A 20,857-nucleotide genomic window follows, 5' to 3' on the forward strand; every position below is an offset into this window, starting at 1 on the left:
GATGTTGATGAGTTTGTAAGCAAGATACGGAAGCTAACAGAGGAATAAGATTTAACCGCTGATGCCTTGTATAATGCTGATGAAACAGGACGCTTTTACAAGGTGCTTCCTTCAAAAACATTAGCTGCCAAGGACGAGAAGAAAGCTCTTGGTTACAAGCAACAGAAACAGTGCTTAACATTAATGGCATGTTGTAATGAAAATGGGAGTCATAAACTACCGTTTATGGTGAATGAAAATCCCAACAACCACATTGTTTTCAACACACTGACATAAATACTCTACCAGTGCAGTATTGTACTCAGAAGAAAGTGTGGGTGGACAGACAAATATTCTCTTGGTGGTTCCATGAAGCGTTTGTACAAGCAGTGAGAAAAGAGCTAAAGAAGAAAAAGTCCACTGAAAGCTATCCGTGTAATTGGTAATGCTCCCAGTCATCCTTTAGATGTTTCTACGAAGTCTGATGGTATACATGTAAAAGCACTCTTTCTCCCACCCAATGTGACAGTCCTAATTCAGCCCATGGAGCAGGGAATTTTGGAATCAATTAAACATCATTATCGACATTAACTTCTCATCTCCTTGCTGAACAAAAGTGAAAACAGCTCTATCGAGACTATGCTGAAGGCATGGAAAGCAATTAACATATGTGACGTTGTTTTCCAAGCAGCTGGCATGTGGGATAACATGGAGAGCACTACCATAATGAAGAGCTGGAGAAAATTGTGGCCATCCATTGATGCCGAGTTGGATCCAGTAGTGAGTGACAGCGATGAGCCAGTTAATTCGGAATTATCAATTACTTTGTACACTGATATGTTGCACAACCTTCCAGGAGGAGAAGAAATTGATGTTAAAGATGTTACTAAGTGGCTGAATGAGGAAAACTGTGATATGGACCAAACTTTAACAGATGAAGAAATAATCAAAAGCGTGCAAGAAAGTAATGATGAAACTGATGAAGAAGAGGACACAGGAGGAGAGATCATGAAGAGTTATGCTGCTGGTGGTGAAGCTGCCGAGGTCTTACCAGACACATGCTGTACCAATGTAATGCTTGTAAAGCGGTTGCGTGATAAAGCATGCCACCGTCACTCTCATCATTACGACAGTTAAAAATTAGGGACATGTTTCATAGTGAGTGATACGATTGTATAATTATATACAGCATACACTCAAGGACTAAGTTTTCTTTGAAAAAAAACAAAATAATGAATAAAATAAATTTCAGACACTCAATAGTCTGGCACTTCCACTAATCAGGCACCCATATGTGCCAGGAATGGCCGGATTAGCGAGAGTCTAGTGTATCTGTAGGTGCTATAAATGTGCACTGATGTTTCTTCAACCTACCTTCTAAAATAGTCATAGCATCAGTATTCCGTATAAGCCCTGAGTTCTATTGAATCAGGCTAAGCTACTATTAACTTATTATCCACTGTGTATCAATTACGTAATTCTTGACAGAATCATCTCTTGTTTCAGAGCATCCACTATGCAAGTTCCAAATCAAGGCAAGAGCATGAAGGAGAATGTGATGTATGTGGTCGAACTTTTTCCACTTTGCGCAAACTGCGACTGCACAAGGATAACGTCCACCATAAGGTCCGTCGACACCTGTGCAGTAACTGTGGCTACTGCGCGTCCTCCATCAGCTCCCTGAAAATGCACATGAGGCAACATACAGGTCTGTCACAGTGTTCTATTAATGATCGTGTAAATTTTCTAAAGCCCAATCTGCTTTTAATTAATAGTATTGTGATGTAAAATGAGTTTTCATCGATTTGATGCAGATGGGCTCAGTCATGATAGTGAGTGGGACCAGTCATGGTAGTGTAATTGCACAGGATGAGTCTGGTTGCTCTTGTGTTTGTAAGAGGCTGCTTGGGCACATGTCTGGAGGAATAGGTGACTGGAGAGGCCAGAACGATATTCAGGCTTTTGTCTCCACTGCCACCCATTTTTGCTCTGTTATTCCCCTGGCAGACCACTGTGGCTTGCAGCAACTGGGACTTGCAGTGAGGTTGTATGTTGTTCCCCTGTTCCAGCAAGGGCATTGGTAGGGCTGGGGTGGGGAAATGGTGGGTCTACACACTTTGGCTGTTCCATGGGTGTCTCTCATGTCCTGTTAGTATCCATTGCTGACAGGCTGAGGTGGGGGCGCTGTTTGTGATGGAAGTCATGGTCACATCTGGTTTCTACAGCCAACCAGACACTCCCTTTTGGCCACAATTTCAAAAAGCTGCCACCCTTTGTGACCACTCACGACTTCTTGAATCCGTCCCAGTACTAGGCCACACTTGCGAGCCCAGACTTAACTGCCCATGCTGAGTGTGTTGTGTATGTGTGGAAGCAGTCCCAGCCTCTGTATGGTCAGTCCAGAAGGTGAAACTAAGTTTGTCATCTGTGCCTGTGCAGAATTTCAGACGGGCTATGTCCATTGCTCTGGGAGGATCCATATAGGGTGTAACAAAAAAAAAATATGGCCAGATTTTCCGTAAACAGTCCTCACATGTAGAAGAAGAAAATGTTGTATATGGACATGGGTGTGGAAACACTTTATTTCCCTGTTAGATGTCAGTTTGTATAACTCTTCAACACATTAATCATGGGCAACACTCAGGAAAAGAACATATCAGCAGAATGTGAAATGGTTTCCTAAATGAAATGGGCAAAATACCCTCCATTAGCAAGGGTACATGCATCAACCTGCCATCAGACTGAATCCCTGATGCACTAAGGTATCCCAGGAGAATTGCATATTGTTTCACTGCCATCCACAATACGGGCATGAAAATCTGTACATCTTGAACTGGGTTTCCATATGCTAGAGCTTCCAAATGACCCCACAAACAAAAAATCTAGTCAGTTGAGGTCCAGATAGCATAGAAACCAAGGAACTGGTTCACCTCTACCTATCCGTCTGTCACGGAATTAGTTCCGAATGCCCACATAAATAAAAAGTTTTCTCAGTTAAGGTCCGGATAGCATGGAGACAAAGGAATTGGTTCATCTCTACCTATCCATCTGTCATGGAATCAGCTTGCGAACATTAACACCAAAATGAGGAGCAGCTCCATCATGCTGGAAGTACATTTCGTCGCGTTCATAAAGGCACGTATTGTAGCAAAACAGATAGATTATTCTCTGAGAAAGCATGGTAACTGTCCCCATTGAGACTGGAGGAAGAATATGAGTCTCTAATAGACACTAACAATGCCTTCTCAAATGTTGATGATGTGATTGCACAATTTCATGAGGATTCTCAGCAGCCCATATGTGCTCATTGTGAAAATTTACTATCTGATCACAGTGAAACAAAGCCTCATTCGTGAACAGCACATTTGCACTAAAGTGAGGGTTGACACATTGTTGAATGAACAGTTCACAGAAGTGCAGGAAAGTCAGCTGCTGATAGTACTTTCACACTCTGTGTATAGTATGGCTATAGCAGGTACTCATATAGCACTCTAAAAACACTTATGTCGTCAACATTACTTGCAGTAGCTAACTGTCATATGCTGATGCTAGGGTTGGTTGTCATCAACTGCACCAAGAAGTTCCTCCTCCAGCTGAAGTGTCCTCATCCTTGTAGTCTCTCCCCCCCCCCCCCCCCCCCCCCTCAAACAGTTGTGAGTAATAGGCTTAAACATCCTATGATCCCTAAGACAATGATCAGTTGTTTCAAACATCTTCGTGTTGGGGCACCATTGTTCTGGAAATCTCTGCCAATTCAAAAATTGAGTACCACAGCAATCCTTACAACTAATGGGCATCTGCAACTTCCATTGTACTGTACTGATGCTACGTGCTTGATGCTTGTAGAGCAATTAAGTTAATCAGATTTGAACGTAAGCAGTGAAGTTAGTCACATGTCAACACAAGCAGTAAAGTGAGCCATGTGTCATCATTACCTTCATTAAATTGGAACAAAAAACACTGTCAGTGAACATAAGGATTACAACTTACTGTGCGTACCAACCAAATTTGACCAAGAGGATATTTTGAATGTTTAATATAAGAAAAGGTTTCATGTAATGCTGGTATGTTCCATTTCTGTGTGTTTTCTCTTGTTAATGTGATTATGAAGAGAAGTAGAAAATGAGTCCTAACATGGAAATAAAGCATTTGTGGACCCATTTCTATGTAACACAATTTATTCTTCTGGGTGTTGGTATATTTCCTGAAAGTTTGGCTGTACCTTATTGTTACAACCTGTACAGATGGTGAGAAACCTGCTAGGGGTTCCTCAGATGCCACCTCCTGCATTGCCTTCTGTATATGCATGCAAATGTGCTGAGCATCTGTTTGATCTCTTAATCAGACTCTGAATAAAAGAGAACAGTGGTCTGATGCTCTGTGGTGTTGTGCTGTCAGAACTGTTTAAATGTGAGGGTTATAAATTTGAGACTACTGTCAGACACAGTCATATAGTATATGCCTCTATTGCAATAATTGAGGCCAGTGCCCAGATCGTAGCTGGCACTGTGGAACTGATGCGTGTGGCACGTACAGAAAATTGAGGAGTGCATCAACCACGAGCGACCACACTGCACCATGAAAAGAGCCTTCAAAATGTATATGAATTCTCTCCCTTGGTTGCTAAGGTTTAGGGCTTAGTGAGAAATGCTACTTTTGGACTGACTAGGTTTGGGCGCAGTTGTTTTAGAACTGACAGCCTCATCAGTGACTCACATATATCATCGTACTCGACATTCCCCTGTGTAACTTGTGAAGCAACTGGATGGTGTGGAGATGGAGAGTGGATGGAATGAGAACTCAACATTCTTCTTCTTCTATTGTCATTAGTATAAAACCGTGCATAGCATTGGATCATTAAAGGTTCTGCACTGCCAATCAGTGTCCTTTAGTAGGTGCTCTAGCCACTCCTACTCTATTGGCGGCATTTCACTATGGAGGAGTGGGTCGTGCACTCCGGCTGCTGCTACTTCATTTGCCATTATTGAAATTTGCCCCTGGCATAGGTTGTCACCGAGCACAAACCACAGTGCCTCATTGCGTTAGTGTGGACTTATCAGTAGCTGGGGTGGGTGTCTGTATATGAGATGGGCCACTAATGAACATTATAATTGCAGTTGCTGAGGTAGAGTAGCTCCCATTGGAGGCTGTGTCTTAGGTATTGTATGCTTGGCCGCAAAAAATCCACAATTGTCAAGCCAACATTTTAACATTTGGTTCTGTGGAGGATCTCTTTGGAAGCTAGCCATAAGTTGTTCCCCCATTAGCCCCATTACCACAATATCATCTAAATTGTGCAATTAGGGATGCCCTCAATCAACTGCTTCAGATATCTTTGTAACATAGCGCACACGCTATTTACTCAAAATGGAAATTGGTGGTACTGGTACATTCCGAATGACGTATGAAGAATAAGGAGCTTTTTTGACTCTTCATCAAAAGGAGGCTGTAAATAGACATCTTTGAGATCCACTTTGGAGAAATACTAGTCTCTGCCAAATTTTCACCAGCATCTCCTCTGTTCTCGGTACAAAGTAGAGTAGCGCACTGGTTAGCACACTGGACTCACATTCAGGAGGATGATGGTTCAAACCCGCATCCCGCCATCTTGATTTAGGTTTTCTGTGATTTCCCTAAATCACTTAAGGCAAATACCAGGATGGTTCCTTTGAAAGGGTATTGCCACTTTCCCTCTCCATCCTTCTTTAATCCGAGCTTGTGCTTTGTCTCTAATGGCCTCGTTGTTGACAGGATGATAAACAGTAAGCTCCTCCTCCTCCTCCTCCTCCTCCTCCTCCTCCTGTTCTTCATTTTGGTTGAAGACCAATATTAGATTGTGCAGTTGCCATTGTCTTAAAAATCACCACATATGTGAACTCACTCGGCAGGCTTGTTAATAGGAAATACTGGTGTTGCCAGCTGATATTGATATGATAACATCAAGTACCTGCAATTTTTGTGCCTCTGCTTGGACAGCATTACAAATTATGAATGGGTTTGGCCATACTTGGTCGAAGTGCATTCCCACTTTTGGGAGTAGAATTCTGATGGAGTCATTTATGATTAGCTAGGCAGATACATTTTTATGAGCAAAAATGTTCTAAGTAGGCCAATGCTTTATATCAGATAGTGGATCTAGACTGTACATCAACAGAAGAGAACGTCACTGCAGAAAGCCAGTTTGTTTTCACTAGACGGAGCATCAACATAACATCACATCACTTCACATCACATCACATCACATAACTCTGTACTGAATGATGTAAGTTATGTTTCAAATACCATCTGTCTTACTAAGAGAAAGATTAAACAAAACCTCAGAGATCATGGAGTAAATGAGTCATCATTTACATTACCTAAGCAACTAGCAATGATAGTAGAGTGTATTAATGACTAAAGCAAAGTTCATAGCAGATGTTCTTTTCAGATGTTGTCTAGTGAATTTTCCACACTGCTAGAAAGTGAAAGAATAGGAAAAGAGGCATTCATGTATTTCAGATCATCACTGTTTATTTCTTTGACAAAATGTATACACATAAACACAACACCGTATTTAGTTGGCAATATATGGTGTCTTTTTACTGTATCCATTTTGTTTTGCTTTCTTTCCCAGTACCAAATAACTTAAAAACAGTAGTTTTCTCCATAAATACAGCAGACTCTCTCAGCATTAAAAAAATATTCCTTATGAAAATTGTTTCCCTTTTTATGTTATTTATGGACACTGTAGGCGTTTCCTTTGTCCAGATGTTGTAAAGCTTTATCTTGTTTGCTTTCTGATACTTTGCCTCATTTTGTCAACAAACACTCGTAGGTAAACTAACTAAGTCCTCATGGGACATTTGCAATGTGTCACAGAAACAAAGCAAACAATAAAATTAAGATTAAGAAGACACACAAGCACAAAAAATCCATTACTGTAGTAAGAGTGAGCACGGCGAGAGTAGGTTAGCTTCCATCATTAGCAGATGATGCCTACCATCATGAACATCGAAATTTTCTTCCAAAAAAATCCTATACAATAAGGTTTTGTTCCATTCTGTTGTAGGTTTGTGTGAATGCTGCATTTGAAATGATTTGTAGAATGTTTTGACATTCTATTCTGTGACTGGCATTGTAAATTGACCTTTAGGCAGCTGATGAAAGACGAAGGTCGAAAACAGAAATCTAGAAGGACTTTGACACTGCTACCTCTACACTGTGGCAATAGTTAAAAATGGAAATGAAAATACTGCAGTGTTTGGGAACAGAACCGAAAAGTTAGGAGATTGGCTAAACATGAAGATGCACACATTTCTCACGCTGTTCAGAAAACATGTCTTACTTAGCAGTTATTTAGAATTTGTGCAACTGGCTCTATGACTACTGATACGTTGCAGTCTATGTTGCCTGCAGTACTTGAGCAATATGATGCTAACCGTATCTTAAGTGATGCTTAAACTGGCTTATTTCAGTGCTGCTGACTCCATAGTCCCAAATTCCGTAGTGCATTGGTGGATATTGAAAGTGAGACAGTGTGTAATGAAATGTTCGAGAAAGTTTGTAAATGGCCTTTGCTATAATATCACTCATTGTTGTAGTCGATGATCATGTGTGCACAGCACCAATTATGACAGATGAGGATATTTTGACGATGGTTCATAGCACAGAAGGTCATATTGCTAGATTTCATGAACTTGGTGTTGTAGTTCCTGTTCCCGATACATCAGAAATGCAGAAAATTACAAAAAGTTTGTACAACTATTTAGATGAACACACAAATGGCAAAATGAATAAAATGATGACTGCCTTATCAAAAAGATTACCTGGAGCATTTAATCCATGAACTGGCTCATGAAGGTAACACCTTACACCTGTCAATTTTTCAATTCAGTTAGGGTAGCACAGGGAATCGGTGATCATAAGGCTGTTACAGCATCACTTAATATGGCTGTAAGTGTTGTGCATCAGTGGATGAAGTTGAAGAGCACTATACAACATGCAATATAATGAAAAGGATAGTTGCTACTCACCATAAAGCAGAGATGCTGAGTCGCAGAAAGGCACATCAAAAAGACTGTCAGAAAGTTATCTTTTGGCCAACAAGGCCTTTGTCAAAGATAGACATCATACACACATGCACACTCATGCAAATGCAACTCACACATACATGACCACAGTCTCCGACAGTCTTTCCGTTGTGCCTGTACCTACTGCTTTTTAAGTCTCATGCATGAATAGAGTGATGTGAGTTTCCGTGTTTTCTGAGCCCATGTTGATTCCTACAGAGGAGATTTTTGGTCTCCAGAAACATTATAATACGCAAACATAAAACATGTTCCAAAATTCTGCAACAGACCGACTTTGGAGATACATAACTATAGTTCTGTGTGCGCAAGCATGTGTGTGTGTGTGTGTGTGTGTGTGTGTGTGTGTGTGTGTGTGTGTGTGTCCCACAACCGTTCTTGAAACTGGGAATGATCTGTGCTTGGAATGACCTGTGCTTTTCTCAATCATTAGGAATGCTTCCCTCCTTCAGAGACCTACATCATACACCTGCTAGAAGAGAGACAAGTTCTTTCGCAGACTCTATTTAGAATTGAACTGGTATCCCATCATGTACAGTGGCCTTTCCTTTGTTGAGTGATTTCAGTTGCTTTTCTATTCCATGGTCACATAATTCAATATCAGTCTTTTTAAGTCACTATAAGCACAATAAAAAGATTCGCACAATCATAGCTTTCAGCCATTAAGGCTTTTGTCAGCAGTAGACACACACACACACACACACACACACACACACACACACACACACACACAAGCACAAGCACAAGCACAACTAGCACACACGTCTGCAGTCTCAGAGAGCTGAAACTACACTACGAGCAGCAGCTCAAGTGCATGATGGGAGTGGCGACTGGGTGGGGGTAAGGAGGAGGCTGGGGCGGGGAGGAGGAGGGACAGTATGGTGGGAGTGGTGGACAGTGAAGTGTTGCAGTATAGACGGAGGGCAGGAGAAAAGGTGCGGAGGGGGAAGGGGGTAAGTAGTGGAAAGGAGAGAAATAAAAATAAAAATAAATTAAAAGACTGGGTGTGGCAGTGAAATGATGGCTGTGTAGTGCTGGAATGGGAACAGGGAGGGGGCTGGATGGGTGAGGACAGTGACTAACGAAGGTTGAGGCCAGAAGGGTTACGGGAACGTAGGATGTATTGCAGGGAAAGTTCCCACCTGCGCAATTCAGAAAAGCTGGTGTTGGTGGGAAGGATCCATATGGAAAAGGCTGTGAAGCAGTCAACTGAGATGAGGGGTTTCAAGTGTGGCAGCATGTTCAGTTACAGGGTGGTCCACTTGTTTTTCGGCCACAGTTTGTTGGTGGCCGTTCATGCGGACAGACAGCTTGTTGGTTGTCATGCCTACATAGAATGCAGCACAGTGGTTGCAGCTTAGCTTGTAAATCACATGACTGGTTTCACAGGTAGCTTTGCCCTTGATGGGATAGGTGATGTTAGTGACCGGACTAGAGTAGTAGCAACACAGTCATGAACCTTTCCTCCAGAAGCCTTAGTTCCACAGAAATATCAGTCCTTTCCAAAGGTCTCACCTTTTGCCCCACTCCCAAATTCAACCATGCAGGACTAGTTAATGACCTTCTCTCCTTCTCCCAGGCCATACAGTGGAACCACTGTTTCGCCACCAACCCGACCAATCAGACTCAACCAAAGACCAATATTGAACCTTGCCTAACTCAGTTCACTCCTCCATCCAACCATGATCCACCCCCACTGCCTCCAAACCACCCCCTGCTAATTTTCCAGAATTTCTTATCTTCGAACCTTGCCTCACCATCATTCCCCAAATCCCTCAACATGCTTACTAACCTTACATCCACAGAAAGAACTGCAGCCTACCATCTAAAAACTGATCCCAATCTTATAATCCTACCTGCTGACAATGGCTCCACCACTGTAGTTTTGAACTGCAAGGATTACGTGGCAGAAGGACTCCGTCAGCTGTCAGTTACTTCCACCTACAAACCATGCCACAGTGATCCCATTCCAGCAATCCAGCAGCATCTCTAGTCACTACTCAAATCCTTAGGCCCATCCCAGAAACTCTCCCCATAGTCCATCTCTCTACTTACCCCTACCACTCCCTGCACTCCCACCTTCTACATGCTTCCTCAAGTCCATAAACCCAACCACCCAGGACGCCCCATTGTGGCCGGCTACTGTGCCCCCACTGAGAGAACCTCTGCTCTCGTAGACCAACACCTTCAACCTATTACCCAGAACCTATCCTCCTATATAAAAGATACCAACCATTTCCTCAACCGACTCCCCACAGTTTCTTTCCCTTTACCACATGGTGCCCTGCTCATCACTATTGATGCCACTACTGGATGGATATTTAACATTGTTACTGCGACCTCCAAGGTCCAATATATATGTCCTTTTAATTTTATTTTTACCTCTAGATGTCATGATCTTCAACTTGCAACAGGGTAGCATGTGCTTAGCTTCACAGTATTCAGTGTATGACTAGTGCTGTAACATGTAGTTCTGTTTGATGCATGGCAATATACTTCAGTGTATTGATGACTCACAACGATTGTGTGTCTTTTAATTCTAGTTTCTCCCATGGATGTTGATGATGGTAGGTTTCAACTCTTTCATACTCTAGTGACACCACAAGCTGTGTTTTAATTTGCATTATGTTCATTCAGCAATGTTTTGTGCTCACAGGTTTTATCATATACCTTGATTTGCATGTGCTGTTTGGGCTCGTCTTTTGACTGTGTTTCAGAGATGTATTAGTGATCATGTATGGTTCAGATCGGATGCCCATCTGTCATTTCATCCAAGGTTTTCTGAGGATTGACATATTTTTACAAGCACTTGTACCTTGGAATTCGTGGCACATGAAGTATTATTTTTTGAGTAGATCACGTTTCTGTCTACTTTGTTCGGTAGGTTATGTTGACTAAGTAGTTTTATTCTAGATGCAGATATGACCTGAAGATATACCTGCAGGTTATGAAACTGGTCGTCACATTGTGAAAACATGATAAAGAGCTATTGCGTATTTGGACTTTCCCTCAATTTTAATGTAGACTATTTTACCATCTCTGATTTTAAATTGTTTAATTGTTGTTCGCAGGGTCACCCATGAATGTCTGTAAACAAACATTCTGACAGTTTGTTGTAAGAGGAGAACATAAAAAATATTTTTAGTACAGTGATTTAATCAACTGTCCACATGAATCTGTACCTAAGTTATTTTGCCCTTGTTGGATTATCATATTTGTAGCACAAAAAATATTTTTATCCCCCTGTTAACTTGCACAAATGAACCATGGACCTTGCCATTGGTGGGGAGGCTTGCGTGCCCCAATGATACAGATAGCCATACCGTAGGTGCAACCACAACGGAGGGGTATCAGTTGAGAGGCCAGACAAACGTGTGGTTCCTGAAGAGGAGCAGCAGCCTTATCAGTAGTTGCAGGGGCAACAGTCTGGATGATTGACTGACCTGGCCTTGTAACACCAACCAAAACGGCCTTGCTGTGCTGGTACTGCGAACGGTTGAAAGCAAGGGGAAACTACAGCTGTAATTTTTCCCGAGGGCATGCAGCTTTACTGTATGATTAAATGATGATGGCGTCCTCTTGGGTAAAATATTCCGGAGGTAAAATAGTCCCCCATTCGTATCTCCAGGCGGGGACTACTCAAGAGGATGTCGTTATCAGGAGAAAGAAAACTGGCGTTCTACGGATCGGAGCGTGAAATGTCAGATCCCTTAATTGGGCAGGTAGGTTAGAAAATTTAAAAAGGGAAATGGATAGGTTAAAGTTGGATATAGTGGGATTTAGTGAACTTCGGTGGCAGGAGGAACAAGACTTTTGGTCAGGTGAATACAGGGTTATAAATACAAAATCAGATAGGGGTAATGCAGGAGTAGGTTTAATAATGAATAAAAAAATAGAAGTACCGGTAAGCTACTACAAACAGCATGGTGAATGCATCATTGTGGCCAAGATAGACACGAAGCCAACACCTACTACAGTAGTACAATTTTATATGCCAACTAGCTCTGCAGATGACGAATAAATTGATGAAATGTATGGTGAGATAAAAGAAATTATTCAGGTAGTGAAGGGAGACGAAAATTTAATAGTCCTGGGTGACTGGAAATTGAGAGTAGGAAAAGGGAGAGAAGGAAACATAGTAGGTGAATATGGATTGGGGCTAAGAAATGAAAGAGGAAGCCGCCTGGTAGACTTTTGCACAGAGCATAACTTAATCATAGCTAACACGTGGTTCAAGAATCATAAAAGAATGCTGTATACATGGAAGAAGCCTGGAGATCCTAGAAGGTTTCGGATAGATTATATAATGGTAAGACAGAGATTTAGGAACCAGGTTTTAAATTGTAAGACAGTTCCAGGGGCAAATGTGGACTCTGACCACAATCTATTGGTTATGAACTGTAGATTAAAACTGAAGAAACTGCAAAAAGATAGGAATTTAAGAAGATGGGACATGGATAAAATGACTAAACCAGATGTTGTACAGAGTTTCAGGGTGAGCATAAGGGAACAATTGACAGGAATGGGGGAAAGAAGTACAGTAGAAGAAGAATGGGTAGCTTTTAGGGATGAAGTAGTGAAGGCAGCAGAGGATCAAGTAGGTAAAAAGACGAGGGCTAATAGAAATCCTTGGGTAACAGAAGAAATATTGAATTTAATTGATGAAAAGAGAAAATATAAAAATGCAGTAAATGAAGCAGGCAAAACGGAATACAAACGTCTCAAAAATGAGATCGACAGGAAGTGCAAAATGGCTAAGCAGGGATGGCTAGAGGACAAATGTAAGGATGTAGAGGCTTATCTCACTAGGGGCAAGATAGATACTGCCTACAGGAAAATTAAAGAGACCTTTGGAGAAAGAGGACAAATGTAAGGATGTAGAGGCTTATCTCACTAGGGGCAAGATAGATACTGCCTACAGGAAAATTAGAGAGACCTTTGAAGAAAAGAGAACCACTTGTATGAATATCAAGAGCTCAGATGGAAACCCAGGTCTAAGCAAAGAAGGGAAAGCAGAAAGTTGGAAGGGGTATATAGAGAGTCTATACAAGGGTGATGTACTTGAGGACAATATTATGGAAATGGAAGAGGATGTAGATGAAGATGAAATAGGAGATATGATACTGCGTGAAGAGTTTGACAAAGCAATGAAAGACCTGAGTCGAAACAAGGCCCCAGGAGTAGACAACATTCCATTAGAACTACTGACAGCCTTGGGAGAGCCAGTCCTGACAAAACTCTACCATCTGGTGAGCAAGATGTATGAGACAGGCCAAATACCCTCAGACTTCAAGAAGAATATAATAATTCCAATCCCAAAGAAAGCAGGTGTTGACAGTTGTGAAAATTACCGAACTATCAGTTTAATAAGTCACAGTTGCAAAATACTAACACGAGTTCTTTACAGACGAATGGAAAAACTAGTAGAAGCCAACCTCGGGGAAGATCAGTTTGGATTCCTTAGAAATGTTGGAACACGTGAGGCAATACTGACCCTCCGACTTATCTTAGAAGCTGGATTAAGGAAAGACAAACCTATGTTTCTAGCATTTGTAGACTTAGAGAAAGCTTTTGACAATGTTGACTGGAATACTCTCTTTCAAATTCTAAAGGTGGCAGGGGTAAAATACAGGGAGTGAAAGGCTATTTACAATTTGTACAGAAACCAGATGGTAGTTATAAGAGTCAAGGGGCATGAAAGGGAAGCAGTGGTTGGGAAGGGAGTGAGACGGGGTTGTAGCCTCTCCCCAATGTTATTCAATCTGTATATTGAGCAAGCAATAAAGGAAACAAAAGAAATGTCCAGACTAGGTATTAAAGTCCATGGAGAAGAAATAAAAACTTTGAGGTTCGCTGATGACATTGTAATTCTGTCAGAGACAGCAAAGGACTTGGAAGAGCAGTTGAACGGAATGGGCAGTGTCTTGAAAGGAGGGTATAAGATGAACATCAACAAAAGCAAAACGAGGATAATGGAATGTAATCGAATTAACTCGGGTGATGCTGAGGGAATTAGATTAGGAAATTAGAGACTTAAAGTAGTAAAGGAGTTTTGCTATTTGGGGAGCAAAATAACTGATGATGGTCGAAGTAGAGAGGATATAAAATGTAGACTGGCAATGGCAAGGAAAGCGTTTCTGAAGAAGAAAAATTTGTTAACATCGAGTATAGATTTAAATGTCAGGAAGTCGTTTCTGAAAGTATTTGTATGGAGTGTAGCCATGTATGGAAGTGAAACGTGGGCGATAAATAGTTTAGACAAGACGAGAATAGAAGCTTTCGAAATGTGGTGCTACAGAAGAATGCTGAAGATTAGATGGGTAGATTACATAACTAATGAGGAGGTATTGAATAGAATTGGGGAGAGGAGGATCTTGTGGCACAACTTGACTAGAAGAAGGGATCGGTTGGTAGGACATGTTCTGAGAGATCACCAATTTAGTATTGGAGGGCAGCGTGGAGGGTAAAAATCGTAGAGGGAGACCAAGAGATGAATACACTAAGCAGATTCAGAAGAATGTAGGCTGCAGTAGGTACTGGGAAATGAAGAAGCTTGCACAGGATAGAGTAGCATGGAGAGCTGCATCCAACCAGTCTCAGGACTGAAGACCACAACAACAACAACACATAAAATTACAGGAACTGGAAATGTTGTAAGGTAGTGTTCCATCAAATCCTTATCAGGTTTCTGGAAATAAAAAATTAAAAAGATTTATTTTCCTAATTGTCTGCTGTTCTGCCAGTGGACATCTTGCTTGTCTTAACTTCCCTTCTCAACATACCGATCAGGATGAATCCAGCAAGAGGAGTGCTGTAACCATACCAGAGCCTCTAGACCTGTAATATTATGGGTGGAAGTAACCCTCTGAACAGAAGACCATTATAAGCATGTTATTTTTCCTAAGACATCAGATTGCGTAACTTACGGGTGATGCATTCTACACAAGATTTTCAACAGAATTTTTATAGTTTGTCAGAATCAAAAATACATATGTTTTTGTGTTTACCAATTTTAGTTTATTTAAAAAACCATCTCAAATCTAATTGTAAAATAAAAGTAAAATAAAATAATATTAAAAATGTAGATCCTGACAGACTGTAAATATCCTGTTGAAACAAGGAGCAACCAAAGTGTTCTAGAAGCAAAGTCTTGATGTGTTAAAACAGGATGATAAGTAAAATTTCCAACTTTTTAGATGTGGGTGTGGCTATCAAATTGTGTAACATTTGATATATAAAAATGTAATCCAAAAGTTGTAGTACTTCATAAAAACTTTAATTAATCAATCATGTGAGACTTCACTAAATACCCTCTATGGCACTGTACCTAAGAAAACAGAGTAACAAGTGTGATTATTCATTTTTGTGTTATATTTTAACTGTTAATGTTTCATGTATTAAGACAATGTTGCAAAAATACATTAACCTATTTTAACATTTAATTTTCTCTACAAGATTTTCTTAACTATTGTTCTAAGCTCTGATATATTTTCAGGTGAAAAGCCATTCAAATGCAATGAATGCGACTACCAGACCTCCGACCACAATTCCCTCCGGCGTCACAAAATGCGCCACAGTGGAGCCAAGCCTTACAAGTGCCCTCACTGTACTTACGCTTGCATTCAGTCCAGTACATACAAGGCACATATAAAAACCAAACATCCAGGTATTTGTTATTATGTCAATGATTTTTTTCTGTTCTGCAAATTGTCTTCATATTTAAGTAATATGGGCTATAAATGTCTTTTTCAGCTGTAATAAATATCCTAAGTAGACCATATACATTTTGCTTTATTGTAAAGCATCTTTAGTGGTCTCTGTAACAGTGTAGTTTTTCTTACAAAGCTGTTTGTCAAGGCCATAAAAAGTTTTAAATTACTGTTATTAAGTAGTATTAAATTACAATTATTACTCATGATATTTTGCTTCTTATTTCTTCCTAATGTTCTTCCATACTTAGGTGTTCAATATTTTAGAACCTTGCTCTGCACTAACATTGGATAGGTTTACGTTTTCATGTTGTGTACAGGCACTTACACCTCATGTTATTTGTTTTGATGTTGCGAGATATGTTCGTTTTTTTTTTTTTTCCTGTGGCTGTGGGAGTATGTTAGCTGCTCTGTGTGACACTTTTTGTGGTGGCTAGAGGAATTGTTATTTATCTATTATATGTTTTATTTGTTTGAATAAAATATGGTTCCTGAAGTTTGTTTGGTTATTTATTGTGTATTTCTTTTCTGCATCTGTATTTTGATTTGGAAGTTTTTTAGTGTTAGGAGATGCTTTATGCTGCTGAGTCTGATTACTTTCGTATCTGTTTCTATTGTGGTTGACGGATGGTTTTCTTGTCACAGATGTTCTGCAAATGTTGAATGGCTGGTGCCACGCTTCAATGTTCTGTTATATTCTTTATATCCCAAGGTACAATAGAAACAGATATGACCGTAATATCAGTATCACATGAAATATCCAACATACCCACACCACAGCACCATAGTAAAGTTGCACACATGGAAACACGCACGAAGTCGAAAAATGTGAGAGGAATAGCACAATATTCCAAAGTCACAGAAAACAAAACAAGTGATGATTGCATCTCACAACACCAAAACAAACAACACTAGGTGTAAGTACATGTACACAACATGAAAACATAACCCAATCCAGAGTCAGTGAAGTGCAATGCTCTAAAAAACTGAACACCTATATGTGGAAGCACATTAGGATGGAGGAGGAAGCAAAATATTGTGAGTAATGATAATAAAATAATACTATTTAATAACAGCAATGTAAAACATAAAAACTGTTTATGATCTTGACATATTACTTTTTAAGAAAAACCAAATTGTTACAGTGACCACTGAAGATGCTTTAAAATAAAGCGAAACGTCTTTTGTCTAAGTGAGATATTTATTACATTTGCAAAAGGTGGTTATAATCTATGTTACCTGTATAACAACTACTTCAAAAGAAAAGGAGACATAGAAATGAAAAAGATGACATGTAACGTATGTATCTTCTTATTATGTTGGTATAGTGCACAGTTATCAACCCATAGAAAACAAGCCAGTGTTGCAAGAAAATTTGCTGAAAAGCAGAAATCGAATTAAAACATACTGTCAAATCAGGAAATACATAAAAAATCTTAATTCAAAATATGACACATACTCAAAATACAGAAAGCAGAAGTGAATATTAATAATGTGCATGTCAGATGCGGACACTAATCTCCAATTAGTACCTTTACAAAGGAAAAAATAAAATAAAATAATAGTATGGTTATAATAGAGGGAAACATTCCACGTAGGAAATATATATCTAAAAACAAAGATGATGTGACTTACCAAATGAAAGTGCTGGCAGGTCGACAGACACACAAACAAACACAAACATACACACAAAATTCAAGCTTTCGCAACAAACTGTTGCCTCATCAGGAAAGAGGGAAGGAGAGGGGAAGACGAAAGGAAGTGGGTTTTAAAGGAGAGGGTAAGGAGTCATTCCAATCCCGGGAGCGGAAAGACTTACCTTAGGGGGAAAAAAGGACAGGTATACACTCGCACACACGCACATATCCATCCACACATACAGACACAAGCAGACATATTTAAAGACCATTGCGATGTGCATGAAGGTTAGGTGGTTGTGTTGCCGCTAAAACACGTTAAAGGACGGAGAAATTCGGGAAAATTTCGAAAAAACGTGTAAATGTATTAAAAGGCGTGGTGTTGTGGTGAAAGATTACGAAAATGGGGCTAACAATTGTAAATAATGACGTTAAAACCTGTGGAGAGCGGCTAAAAATGATCAGTGATGTACGAAAAACGGAAGTGGAAATAAAGTAAAAGTTATTAGAACTAGCCGAAATGGTTATTTAATACGTGAAGGCAGCTGTTATTGAACTAGAAACGGTTAGCGGTATTGTTGAAAGCGCAAAATAAAAATTTTTTTTTTGGTTATGGTTTGGAAGTGGGTTACGTATTATAGAGTATATATAGGCGGGATAAATTTGTATTACGGTAAAAAGGGAAGGTGAATAGAAAGTGAGACTACTGGTAAACGCAGAAAGAGAAAATAAAGAGAAAATAAGACGACAGGAAAGATTTCGAGATGCAACAGCGACAATAACAAACGTAATTGTTGGGTTCAAATTAATGATATGGTTATAATAGAGGGAAACATTCCACGTAGGAAATATATATCTAAAAACAAAGATGATGTGACTTACCAAATGAAAGTGCTGGCAGGTCGACAGACACACAAACAAACACAAACATACACACAAAATTCAAGCTTTCGCAACAAACTGTTGCCTCATCAGGAAAGAGGGAAGGAGAGGGGAAGACGAAAGGAAGTGGGTTTTAAAGGAGAGGGTAAGGAGTCATTCCAATCCCGGGAGCGGAAAGACTTACCTTAGGGGGAAAAAAGGACAGGTATACACTCGCACACACGCACATATCCATCCACACATACAGACACAAGCAGACATATTTAAATATGCAATGCTTGAAGTGATTTTTCCCCTTTTGTTGTAGTCCATTTTCTCTTCACTTTTCTCTGTTTAGATATCTAGTTTCCTCTTCTGATGAAGAAACTGCTTTCAGATGTTATAAGCTACAATTTAAACATCTGTCTTATTCATGTATGACAGCCTTATTGCAGCTGTTTTAGTACAGTGTACATTACATAGACAACACAGAAATTATGTTTTCAAGTTGAGGAATTGGGTGAATAAAGTTATGTATTGGAACAGTTCTTTTGACCATTCAACATATCCCCTACAAATAATAATAATAGTTATTCTCATGAGTTTATTAAAAAATTGTCAGTACCCAGCTTAACAGTGAATGTCTGATATACATTACATATAGGAAGCTAATAGGTCAATGGTTTTGTGTCTTGTCTGTCCCCCTTTTTTTTTAACGCAGATAATGACAGCATTCTACCAGTTTTTGAGGAATTCTCTTCTTTTATAAATATTCTGTAACTAACTTTGGAAGTTCAAACAACAGTAAATTGAGGTTGGAATAACAACAGTGCTATGAAAAGGACACGTAGCTACTTCCCAAATAGTTCAATCTATTTTTTTCATAATACTGTAATATTGGAAGTTCCCTCTGTGTAACTTTGCCTCCAACTTTAAACTTTAGAAACTATATAATGTCCAGGTGACTTTCCTTTTGACACACTCTCAACTGGCATAACGTAAATCTGGTATTTCTTCCTGATGTCATTATTATCAGTCTTAATTACCTATATTTCTAATTCATATTTTGAATGACACAAACATTGAAAGATATGTAGGAATTCTTGTTCAATTTTCTCTCTATTATTGTTTTCTTTAAAAATTTAATTCTAATCTTTGTCTTGCTAATGTTGCTGAGCACTTGGTGTTCCACCAGAATATTCCACATCTGTGACTGCTATTTTCTGCCTTGGTATAGTGCTGTGTTCAGCATCATTAATTGCAATGAGTCGTTCCTTATAGCGTTCTTGGCCAGAAAGTCTTGTATCTATACCTGTTACTCTCTCTAACATGCATTTCACCCATTCAACTTTTTATGCTCCAACCACTGTTTCTATAATGTTTACTGAATAAAGTAGCCACATTACTAACTCCTGTGATTATTATTATTGTGGTCTGATTCTAACAGCCGTACTTCTTTGCTTCACTATTAAAATCTGCCAAAGCAGTTGTGGGATCAACATTGATGAGCAATTATTAATTATGTACACCCACTTATGTGTGTGGTCAGGATTGGAAAGTGATGTTGGCTTGTAAATGAAATACGGTACTCACGTTCAGAATAAGAAACTGTATCAGCTCACGGGGATTGCGTGGCGAGGTTTGCCAGGGGGACGAGAGAGGGCAGCACCAGTAGCCCCACACCCACATTGGAGGAAGAAGGGAAATTCAAGTGCAAATATTAAGTCGAAGCCATTTAGCATCTGCTCTATGCGGCGGCTCTGAACACAGCAGAAAGAGGCTTTTTTTGGCCGCAGACCCAAGAGCCATTAGTATCACAAGTTAAGTAATCTTGCAACATGTTTTGATCGACAAGGCAGCTTTACTAATGATCATTCAGCCTGTTCTGTCGTGAGCTGTTCGACTGTTGTCACATCAGCTGAAAGGTGAGGGATGAAAAAGGCAGCCGCGTTGTAAAATTTAAATAATAAGAATTTCTTGCTTCAGGGGCGTGGAAGCATGTTGTACTTATCCCTCCCTGAATGGATGCACCACAGGTGAATTAGACAATCTTAATGGGACCATAAATCAAGGGGTAACAATATTTTAAGTTCATGTAAGTATTCAATGAAATATGAGTACAATTATTATGCCATTATGTGGTGACCACAGTTGGCAGCAGGTGACTGTGATGACAGCGAGGTTACAAAGGTAGACAAAGGTGGTTTCATAGTCAGTTTTAAGGAGTAACAGCAACTGAAAAACTCATATGACAAGGATTATAACTTAAAAATATTTAATACATGGTTTCAGGTTGATATTTAGGATTAATAAAGGAGGTGAATAATCAATTTCTAGTGGTAATGGACTCAATGTGATTTGCAATAGAATAGGGGTTGTGTGACATTGAAAAGCCTCCTCCACAGACTGCAGTTGGTCTTTTTAAGATTACGTGAACACACAATGTCCATTTTCCTTACGTTGACTGGGCAACTATCAGGGTTTCACCAGTTGGTTACCAATGTGACAATAAAGCATACCAATATCACAGAACAGAGTTTTTTAACACAGTAGTTCATTCTAATTGTAATCAGGATCTGCGGAAGGCACTAAGTCGACTTGTCTG

The 20,857-nt window shown here is 39.7% G+C and overlaps 1 protein-coding gene across 1 annotated transcript in view; it reads left to right on the forward strand.

Moving 5' to 3' along the window:
- The window catches only part of LOC124619205, a 106,302-nt gene that overhangs the window by 68,598 nt on the left and 16,847 nt on the right, over nt 1–20,857 (forward strand). The window contains exons 7-8 of the mRNA XM_047145424.1: nt 1,486–1,687; nt 15,541–15,711. Coding sequence (XP_047001380.1) covers nt 1,486–1,687; nt 15,541–15,711 — 373 coding nt within the window. The remainder of the gene's footprint in view (nt 1–1,485; nt 1,688–15,540; nt 15,712–20,857) is intronic.

The sequence above is a fragment of the Schistocerca americana genome, chromosome 6 (assembly GCF_021461395.2).
Source record: "Schistocerca americana isolate TAMUIC-IGC-003095 chromosome 6, iqSchAmer2.1, whole genome shotgun sequence".
Classification (NCBI taxonomy): Eukaryota; Metazoa; Arthropoda; class Insecta; order Orthoptera; family Acrididae; genus Schistocerca; species Schistocerca americana.